Source organism: Pyxicephalus adspersus, chromosome 1, assembly GCF_032062135.1.
Source record: "Pyxicephalus adspersus chromosome 1, UCB_Pads_2.0, whole genome shotgun sequence".
Classification (NCBI taxonomy): Eukaryota; Metazoa; Chordata; class Amphibia; order Anura; family Pyxicephalidae; genus Pyxicephalus; species Pyxicephalus adspersus.
The window spans coordinates 82,198,248-82,209,847 of NC_092858.1; the positions used below are offsets into that span (position 1 = coordinate 82,198,248).

Genomic DNA, 11,600 nt, shown 5'->3' on the forward strand with positions numbered 1-11,600 from the left:
CACATGAGTGATCAGAAGGGGAATACCGGTATGAATGGCACATGAGTGATCAGAAGGGGAATAATCTTTCAGAATCTTTTTTTCTAGATTTTCCTCCTTTAAAATTGGGTGCGTCTTATATTCCGGAGCGTCTTATACGGCGAAAAATACGGTAGTCAGCAATGTCCCAAGCCCTTTTGAAAATTTATCTGTAGGAAAGATTCAGCATTTCAGTATCTTTTGTCCTATTTCTAAACTACAAAAATTGCTCATGTATATTTTTTTTGTAATTTTTTTGCCCAACCTGAGAACATCTGTTCTTAGTCAGGCACGCCAAATGTTACACTTGCAGTGTATGATGTGTTCAGTGGATGCTTTGTTGCTATTGTGTTTTAGAGTCTATATATTGTTTTAACATATTCTTGTTTTGCTTGTATTGCTTTCCTGGTGTGCTTTGCCAATGGCATATACAGAAATTTTGCTTTTAAGGGAGGCCAGACTATTGGAAGTGCTGTGTCTTTTATGTGCAGCCCTTACTTTTGAAAACTATTTAATAGAAAAATGTACCAGTTGGTATTGGTATACTGTTCAGTAATATTGTTCATCCATAGTAAAACACTTGGACTGAAACATATCCCCTCCCTGTTTCTCTATGTTCTCATTATTTTACTTTCTCTGCTGCTGCAAATGTTCTTGGGCTTCTGGGCATCTGCCAAGCTGTCCAAGATTTATTGCCTGAAATAGGCCACAGCGACAAGGTTGTCCACATAATGTATGTATTCATCACACTCAAGGTAATCGGATTTATCTTTTGTTGTCAGCAGGACAGGTGCTGCCTAGATTATGTAGCTTGGAGTAACACTGTCATTTATCAAAACCGGGTGGCTGCAAAGGTTTTTTTGCCGGTTTCTTCACATCTCCTTACATGTCTGCCTGTGATCCACCTCTGCCATTATGCTATAGCCCTGTACACAAGTTAGATTTCTGATACTTTAAACAATCTTTTGTAAAACTTTCTTTATGATATCAGAGGGATATTCACAGGAGAGCTAACTATCATGAGACAGTAAGAATAGGAGAACAAATTGTTGCAATACAGTAGTAGGTGTACAGTCTGCAGTAAGTATTATCACTGAACTATGTTTGGAGATCTCTATCTCATTCATTATAATAAAAATGTATCACCTGACTACGGTTTATAACAATATTTGGAACATTGGGTTTGGGGGGGGGGGGGGGGAATCTAATCCTTTAGGCTAATAGCATTCAGATAGCTAGAAGCTGGTGCATTGACAGTGACTGTTCATTATTGGAGCCCATTGATTGTTCGAATCTTAGGCCCTCATTAAGGGAAATTGAGAGCATGCCAAGTGGAGTAGTGGTGGCATTGCAGGATTTGTTGTAATTCTGTGGATTCAAGAAAGTATTGCATGAAATCATGCCATTTGTTGAAAAACTTTGCTTCTAGCAGATCCCTATAAAAAAAACAAAAAAAAAAAACTAGGCCTTCACTGTGTCTAGTTTAGGTGGTTGCGGGTGTATACATTGTTGCAATATTGTTCTCCTAGCTGCTATTAGGCATAGAAAGATCAAAGTTTGTTTGCGGCTATTTGGGGATTTGTCTGCAAACTCTTCTCAACACAAACAAACACAGTATCGGCCCGAGAGGTATTGTATTTGTAATTTGTCTTACTTACGTGCGAACCGTCATCTAAAACGTTTGTATCCCACAGGCAATGCTTGAGAGTGGCTGTGGAGTTGTTACATTTTTGACACTGTGACCTTCCGAGTGGATCAGGGGAGCCCAACAGTTCCCTTGGTGCAGAAGACCTTATATGCCCTGTATAAAATTTTAAATTGTCTTTCTCTCCAGGTTCTATTTGGTATGGTCCTTCGGAACGTGATATAACCATGGAAAATTTTCAGTGTCAGAGGTTGATTACTTGCAGGCAAGGATAATTGAGACAATGGAGGGTGGGGTGAAACAATCTTTTGCTTAGCCATTATAAGATGGGTACACTGCTGTCATAAAGGGACAGCCATGGTCAACAACAATACTAAGGCTCAGTTGGCATTAACAGTCTCAAAGTGTGTGATCGTTTCCAGGGACAGATGAACAAACAAGAGCTGTACATACTGTTCTGTGCTATGGAGGGGGAAGCAATCCGCAGCACTCTCCTCTATTGATCCGCCTGGACAATTGATAGATTAACAATGATATCGCGAGACCATCGTAAGTTCTTAATTTTGCCCAAGAGAATCCTAATTGTTAGGTGACAATAACCAGCAGATTAGTAGTTTCTAAAATACTCAGACTACTCCACAAGGCAAAAACAACCATGCCACCTCCAAAGCCACCTAAACCGCCTTTTTCCCCTATTCTGATCCCTGGTTTGAGCTTCAACAGGACAATGTCTTTATGCCTAAATACACTGCCATATGATATTTAATTACACATCAATACATACATGCACACACATTTTTTTATGATAAAAAGAGAAGAGAAAAGTGTAAAACCTGCCAAGATATGTGGCATTCTAATTTGGCCACCCACATTCTCCAGTAATTGAACAGTAAATAAAGTTTTACAGTGTGTCTGTGTTGGGGGGGGGTGGGGGGTAATAATTTTTTTATTATTATTTTTTATTGAAGAGGTTCCTCACCTTTTATTTACCAGTGGAGCAAATATTTAAGTCTGTGCCATGGAATAAGCATTATTGCTCATTCATAAATGGGCAGTATCAAGTTGCTATATTTTTCAGTAAATGTTGAGAGCATGAACATGCTTAACCAACCCCCTTTGCACCTGGAATTTTCTCTTGCAGTAGATTTTTGGCGAATGGCAGATTCACTGCTTTAGAAAAATGCCTCATCTGTCCTATTTCTTATTTGTAGTTCCAAAACTAAAGTACATAAATAAATGCATATTACTGCGTTTTACCATTTTTTTTTTTATTTGTGATATTCTTATATTGTACTATTTGTGCTTCTTTAATCTTTAAATTCTAGATGTGGAATCTTTAAATTTAAATAACCTTTAAATTATAGAATCTTAAATGCCTACCATAACTTTTTAATTTTAATTAGTTTAATACTCATTAATACATTTATTATTATGTTTTATTTTATCTTTTAGGTTTTTAAAGGTGAATTTCAACTTCCGGATTTCCTGAAAGATGTGCCTCAGGTAGGATAATGCTAGAAAACCACCAATTGTTTTTGTTTTATGGACCAAAACATGCTGACTTTCTTTTGTTAAGGTAAAGGGCAGTGTGACCTGTCCTATAGCAACTCATCACTAAAAATCTTAACCCCATAAACCATCATTTGTACTGGATCCATCTTGTGTCTATAGTGCATTACACTCTGTGTGCTTGTTCACATCCCCTTTTCTTCTGTCTTTTGCAAAAGGCATCTCCTGATTTTTTTTAGTAGTACTTGAAGGGTTCCTATGCACAATTTCATGGCTCAGACATTACCACTGTCTCTGCAAACACACAGTACCAAGACACACACAGACTGTAAGGTGGAGACTCAAGCACAGGATCAAGAAACACATATGCAGAGTGGAGCAAATAAATGCATAATGTCCATACAAAAAAAAACATTGAAAGATGAATGAACGAGCGTCATTCAGTGTCGTTCTGTTCTATGGAGGGGGGAGAATGAGCAAGCGAGCGGCACCCCGCTGCGCTCTCCTTCCTTTACTTCCATTGGTGTCTTCTGTTGTTCATGAATGATGTCGAATGGCCTCTGTACACACGTCAGATTCTTGTCCAAGACGCAATGGTAAGAAGGAGAGATTTTGAAAGCGAGGCCCCCGTCTGAGCTGCTGTCTATCAACCAAGAAGAGTAGGGCGGGGGTAAATTGGTGCCCGGACTTTTTTTGTATCGCCAATACTTATATCTACTTCTTTGCATGGTGTGATCAGATGGCAAAGAAATGAATCCATTTTAATTTGTCATACAAAATGAAAAGCAATGAAGGCGGCAAGAAACAAGTGGTAATATCAAGGCAAGTGAAACAGCACTTTAGAAATGTTTACACTGATACATACATTTTAGGTTCACATGGATTTTAAAATTGACTGCAATTAGGCACATGAGACGTTATGTTGGACCAGAAAGTGTAAAGCTTCAGCTATGCTAAGATAAGTACACATTTACATTTAGTTACTTTTGTTTTAGAGTAACCCATAGTTAACCCTTTTTTGGATTAAGGTTAGGGCAATACTAAGGATACATTTACGTTAGGGATAAAAATTTGACATGTTAGGGGTGAGTTTGGTGGATACCAAATGTCATCAGAATTGAGGTTTGTTCAATACCAATTTTTTTATATTTAGGGTTAAGGCTAGGTGGGGCCTTACATTAAAGTTTACCTGTCACCAGGTGATCAGGAAATGCTAAGAGCAGCATAGATTTGCAATTCTGGGGCACATGAATTTGGTTAAATAAAATGGCTGATGTAATCATCAGATGTATTGCAGGACAAAAGCCTCAACGGGTCTGATTTGTTAAAGTCCTGCAAGACTAGGGAAAATAGAATATTATGGAAGAACCTAGGTGATCCTGCAAGCCTGGAATGGATTGAAAACATATGGCAACTAATAGCAAATAATGTTTAAGGAATACATTGCAGGTTTGCTGGATCACCCAGGTTCTCCCATAATAGTTTTCTCAAGTTGAAGAAAACCATAATAAAACAGGCCCAATGTGTAAATAACTTAATAAAAATGTTACTAAATGTCAGATTCAATACTTTATTTATGGACCCCTTAGTTTAGATATTTTTACATTTATATAACCATTTGCCTTCCTGCCCTTTGTTTGAAAGCAAAGACAGAGTGAGGAGAGGTATACAACAGTAGAAATCCACCTCCATGTCCAGCATTACACATATGTGTAGCTGGGGGAAGTTTGATTGTTTTAGTGCTACTACTAATTTGTTGTGTAGTCCTGGCATTGTTTTGCTTTGATTCTGATCTGAATTGATCATCTGCATTGATGATAACCTTTGGGATGTTTTCCTTGTATTTTTTACAAGACAGGAAACTCAGGGGTGCAATGATTCTGGTAAAGATGCATTTTGCTATAAAACAATATAGCAATTTTTGTAAAACTATTTGTTATATGATTTAGCAATCTATAGAAATCATTTTAAGAGCCAGTGTGATTTTTGTATTCTAGCCAAAGAAGACACGGGGAGAAAATTCCTGAGGCAAGGATATATTGCATGGATTGTTGTAGCTCATTTTAGGTCTACAATAGCTGTTAATATTGGGGATAAACATGTGCTACTAGGGTAACCAATAAAATCTGTCTTTTGGGTGTGCATGCGTTTCTTTTTCTCTCCTGGAAAAGCTGGTCTAATGAGGAAAAATGAGGATGATAGGGATGATCGAATCAGGAGAATTGTCAATCCAAATGTTTTTAATTGCAGTAACTGTTTGCATTAAAATTTGTCTGGTCTGCAGAGAATCACACAAGTTTCATTTCTGGGTAATAATGAGTTGTGGCATTATTCTATGTCAAGTGGAAAACTTTATGCTGGAGAATACAAAAATGTGAAATTTTACTTGGTGTTACATCTGATTCGCTCATCACTTAAAATTCAATGGCTTCTGTAATAAAGGAGGATTCCAGTCAGTTTTTTTTTTTCTCCATGAAATGCGGGAGAAATAAAACTATGGTAGGCTTTTTTTGTGGTCTCTTTCTCCACTGGAAAATTATTTTCCCCGTACCTTCTGGTGCTGTGGCCCATAGGAAATTATGCCAATGAGGAATACAGAAAATTAAAACGTTAACCAAGATCACTACTGCTGTAAAAAAAGTACTTACACTTACACACTCTATTCTAATCCGACTGGAGTTCTACTTGATGGTATAGACATTGCATAATGCATTATAAATCTGCATGTAGTTTTCATAGTGGCTCTTGGGTGAAGCTTCTTTCTTCTTTGCACAGCTAAATGGCAGTAAGTATGTATGGGTTTGCAGTATGTGGAATACAGACATTTATTGTGGTTGTCTTCATATAACACTGGAGTAGTAGTCCGAATGGCAAAAAACTAATCAGTAGAAAGCCACATTGATATTGTTTGCTACAATTACAATAAAATGAAACTCAAAAAATCTGGTTACACAGGACAAGCATAATTTTGCGTACAACCTAAAAAAAATGTTTCTAGCAGGCACAACAAAATATAGAGCTTGTCTATGTTTCTGTTCTCCATTTGCAGGACCTTTGCATGTGATATTGTAAAGCCTACAAGACCTTTCTATTGCTACCCTTCATCTTAAAAGCATTTGTTTCTTATATTCTCTGTAGCTTTTTTCCTCTAGTTCTTTGTGCACACTTCACCATGATTTCTTCAAGGTGGCAGCATTATTTTTTTATTTAGTGTTGGCAGCAATCCATTAATGAATATATACCTTATGAGACCCTGAATACCTATATACAGCATTAGGTGGAGTTAGAGCGTGGGTAGAGCCCGACCTTGATAATGAAAGTTACCAGTATATGTTCAATATAAGCATGTCCACCATCTGTCCTGGATGGAGGAATGTTCATAAAGTACCTGTGTTTCCTTTCCTTTTAAATTGTCCCCCTTTTTGTAGAGATATACACGTCTGTAAAAATAGCTTGTGTACATAGCAACATATACAGGAAATCATTATTTTTTTATTCTATTTATAAAAAATATTTTTTGTTTAATTGTAAAAAATTGCTGCATTTATTGTAGGCTTACAGCTTATCTTCAGTCCATTGTGTTTCATCCTTTCTACTATGGTGTCAGGTCTTCATAACTACATTCTACTGTAATAAGTTTAGACTTACCATATCATTTTTGTTTACAGACTGAAGCTGTTGAATAGCAGATCCATTTTCTCTGTAAAGGTAAGAATCTTTTATCAGCTGAATTTTGCCATAAATGACTTAATCCATTTCTTCATATCCTTTACAGTAAAACTGAGCTTTTTAGTAGCGGTGCCATTTCCGTTTCAAGTTTGGCCCGCAACATTGTTTAGGTTTTTAATTTTGGCACAATCTGTATTTGAGTTTGACACCCCTGGTCTAGCTGTTGCCAATACTTTTACATCCTCAATATATGCACAGACAGTAGTGATAGGGGGGTCATTATGAAGTATTTGTATGAAGAGGGTTTTAATGACCACATTTGTGGTGATACACACTGAAAAGTCAAGGAAAGAAATGTACCAAAGCTTCAGGGAATATGCTTGTAATGTAATCCACAGCATATTGTGTGAAAGTGTCCATTGTGCAGATTAGTGTTTCTCAGCTAGGGTTCATCCAGAGGTTCCTTGAGCAATTAGCAATTTATACCTTTCAGGTGCGTTTGTCACATCAATGAATTGTTTTGACCATCTGTAAGGCTGACATTCTTCCCACTGGCCAGCAATGTAAAAGGCATTCTACCTACTAACCACCACACTAATATACTGTAAGCTCTAGGTATAGTAACCATTGTAGAGATTCTTTATGACCTGAATGTTATTTCAAGGGTTCTCCCACATTAAGTTTGAGAAACACTGGTATAGATATGAGATATATTTTCTATATATTGCATAGCTCTTTACACAGCAAATGAAACCACCATGAGTATGTGTTGGATAATCTGAAAATCTATGACTAATTTGTCTACCTAAAGCATGTTTACATTGTAGATATAGGGCATGTATTTGGTAATATTTTTATGTATGTATTTTTAAAAAAATATATAAATGTAAATATATAATGGCATTGTATATTGGTGCTCTGGCATTGGTAGAAATAATTAGATCATATAGTGTTTATTGATTGAACATGCTTCTATAGTATTGTGGTAAGTTTTGCAGAATAGTAAGTGTGTAGGAGGGGATGTTGAGCTACTAACTGATTAGGGATTATGATCAGGTGATATTCCAAAGGAAGTAGGATTTTTTGAACATAGTGTCGCTGTAAAGGGTGCAGAGTGGGGAGGGGCGGGGGTTTGTTAGTGATCAATTTTTCCCCAAAAGGTGGTGGAAAAAATATAATAAATAATAGCAATACATAAAACGCGCTTTGTAGGTGGTAGGTGTGTAAGCGGTCCAATCTAATTTAAATATAAATGTATTTCACTCACTGTTTTAATCACTGTGATAGCATGAATGGGCAGGTCAAATCACTCAAGGTAGTCACAAAATGGGAATAATACTAATCGTGGAATCAATCACTAGAAATGACTTGGAGCTATTATTGGGTAGAAGGATATTAAATTTTCTCTTGACATTCTTTTTTTCACTATCGGTAATGTACCACATTTCTGTCCAATGTGATCAAATTGTTCAAATAAAACCAAGAACAGTCAGATTTATGTATTATTGATAAATATGTTGATTGCTTTTAAGCCAGTCATGTTGTGTTTATTTCTTTGAACTGAAGTGTTATTTTATTCTTTAGGTTTCCTGCTTTTTTTTCTGTGGAGTGGAACCATGATGACTCTTTCCATGCTATGAGCAGACTATGATGTGCTTCTGTTGGCTGTCTGTGCTGCTTAGCATCCCTTTCCACGTGAGCATGAGTTCACCTGTGGGCATAAAGGCACTTTCATGGCAGGAAGCACCTACCATCTAGCAGTGGTGTAGTACTGTATATTTACCAGCTGTGTCTGTTTTTAAGTAACAAGAGAAAACTGTGTCTGTTAAAACTTCTTCACGTCCTGTTTCTTTTTGTCACTATGTGGCCTCTGAACATTTCAATGCTGTGACATTAAAGTTATTTTCTTTTAAGAAAATAGTTTGCATAACATTCCACAAGGTATATATTGAATATATGTACCGTCATGTTTAGACACATACATTTGTGTTTCACCAGCATCGTATTAATGATCTATTGGTAATTTTAATTTAGGCCAACCATAAAGGCTCACTCTTAACATATTTAATATATGTTCATGCACTCAGTGGAGATTACACTGTGGGTTCGGATTTTGGAAATCCTGAAATATAATGTATACTAGCAGTATATAGTGTCAGTACTGAATTCATAAAAAATGCATATTTTTGGATTACTTTTAATGCAGTGATTCAGTGGTACCTTTGTTCATGGCTGAGCTGAATACATAAAATAACAGCATTAAATTAGTCGGCCTACAGTGTCTAATGCATTTCAGATAGCACATACTTTTCTATATGTGCCCTGCCTGATAATTTACATTACACTGTTCAGCTTTAAACCTAACACTGTGGTCCTTCATTGGGGAGGCGGCTAGACTTTCCCAGTCAGTGTTCAGAGTGGAACAAGGACCATAATATTCTTGAGACTGCTGTGCAGTGTTCTCCAACGTGAGCTCCCCTTTCTTCTCCATCACCCAATTAGTTTTACCTAAAGTCAGGAACTTAAGGCATGCTAAGAAAGAATGTCTAGAGCGGTTTTCAGTCCCACAAAATTACCAGGCTACACTAGAGACTTCATACGAAAATACCTGAAATGTATTCCTTGGTAATTATTTAAAGAAAACTTCCAAAGAAGTTGGGTTGGGGATTTGAGAAACATGTACATTTACAATTTAATTTCTTTTGTATTTTATTTTTCAAAATAAAAAGCTTAAACATGAAACTTTGCCAGCTGTATGCGTGTGTTTAAATCAGTCTAATTTAATAGTATGTAATAGTTTTTTAAACAAAGGTAGTATACAAAAATGAATTTGTCCTTCGTAATTTAAGGGGGAAGTTTTATCTGTAATGTCTGGGCTTTTTAACACAATTAATGCAAGCTGAAAGAATGGAGTCTGTTGGTCTATAGGGTTGCTCCTGATGACCTCATGAGGAACATGGACCTTTTTAAGATGTACAGTGGCTGAGAACCAGAAATACACATTCAAGAGGTAACATTTTATGTATGTTGAAATATCTTACATATATTTCAAAAGCAGTTGATCAGATGCTCTTTGTGTATGTAAGATCTGGTTGTAAATCCTACCTGTTCTATACAAAGAATAATATATTCAAAAACAATACGTTGTACAACAAAATACAATATTGTACTGAATCCTTGTGTAATTTTTTGTCTTTTAATCCCAATTCGCCCATTGGCTTCCTCAGGGGATGTTTTTTTTTTTGCAGACTAATACTAAATGAGACCAAAATCATATAAATACAAAGAATTAAGTTACCGGTATAAATTAAAAACTCAACGTAAGTAAATATCAAAATAGGCATTAAGGAACAACTTCCTGACAATCATTGTTAATGTCAAAATATCAATGATTTATCTATCACATACTTTGTTTTCTTGACAAGGTATTATTATTATTATTATTATTATTAAACAGGATTTATATAGCGCCAACATATTACGCAGCGCTGTACATTAAATAGGGAATAAGAGCATACTATCACATTTAAATTATATGTAAATGTATAAAGTTTCCTAAGGGATTGTTGCCAGGGAGGGAGCTCTTTTGCTCCGCTTAGTGTATTTATACACAGATCATGGGATTCAGTTCACGTACGTAAAAACTTATTGCTCATGCGCTAATGTTATATTGCACATGCATAGTTTTAGGATTGAGTGAGTTTGATAATGGTGTCTGAAACACTTCCGCACTATGTTTTGCCCATAGTCAAGATGGTGTCTATTAAACTTTTAACTGCATATGCATGAAGATTCGCGCAAGTGCAGGAAACAGTTATGCAAGAGAAATTGTATTGGCGTGACTGTGTGCACTTGTGTAAATATACGCGTCTAGCGTTGGTAGAGATGTATGCGGGAAGGCAGATGATGGGATGATGTATAAAGGACATAAAAAGGGAAAAAATGAAGATTTAGGGTAAATTGTTATGAGGTACCCAAAACTTCTAACTAGGAAATGAAGAACATAGATAATATATTTTACAAATCCAATATAATATTGTATTAGTTATACTCCCTCCGACCCAACACTTCCAGAAGGTGGGGTGGTGGGGGGGGGTTCCCGGCATAATCAAGGGGCCCAATCACCCTTGTGGTTTTGGTGTAGTTGGACCTAAGATAGTCCCACATTCATCAAAAGGGTAGGACGTGAGCCGCCATAATTGGCAGGCGTCCTCCCGTCCCCCGTATGGATGAAATGGAGGGGGGCGACTACAAACGAGGTAGTTGGAGAATGTTTTACACATGTATTTACTCTTTGGAATATACAATATATGTCATATCCACATTATACGTGAAGTAGGTGAACCTTTTCAGACGTTTCCTTTAAATACCATGAAAGCGTTTTAAATTTTTGAATGTTCCAAATTTTTGATGATTTTTGAGTTTTTGATGTGCTGATGTGTTTTGATAATGTTTAAATGTGATGATAGTATGTTCTTATACCTTGTCAAGAAAACAAAGTATGTGATAGATAAATCATTGACACTTTGACAATAACAATGTCCCTAATGCCTATTTTGATATTTAATTATGTTGAGTTTTTAATTTATACTGGTAACTTACTTTGTAAGTTTGTTTACTTTGTATTTGTATGATTTTGGTCTCGTTTAGCATTAGTCTCCAAAAAAATCCCATGAAGAAGCCAATGGGCGAAACACATTGGGTGTAAATGACACAAGGACGCAGTACAATATTGTATTTTGTACAATTTATTGTTTTT

The 11,600-nt window shown here is 36.3% G+C and overlaps 1 protein-coding gene across 3 annotated transcripts in view; it reads left to right on the forward strand.

Annotated features, from left to right (window-relative positions):
- Nucleotides 1–9,583, forward strand: part of TPST1 (tyrosylprotein sulfotransferase 1) — a 46,863-nt gene extending 37,280 nt beyond the window's left edge. For 2 of the 3 annotated variants that reach the window (XM_072416179.1, XM_072416187.1), the window contains exons 4-7: nt 3,116–3,166; nt 5,170–5,200; nt 6,841–6,880; nt 8,426–9,583. In XM_072416179.1, coding sequence (XP_072272280.1) covers nt 3,116–3,166; nt 5,170–5,199 — 81 coding nt within the window. In that variant the 3' untranslated portion in view covers nt 5,200; nt 6,841–6,880; nt 8,426–9,583. The remainder of the gene's footprint in view (nt 1–3,115; nt 3,167–5,169; nt 5,201–6,840; nt 6,881–8,425) is intronic. The other variant, XM_072416195.1, reaches the window with a different exon arrangement.
- The last annotated feature ends 2,017 nt before the right edge of the window (nt 9,584–11,600 follow it).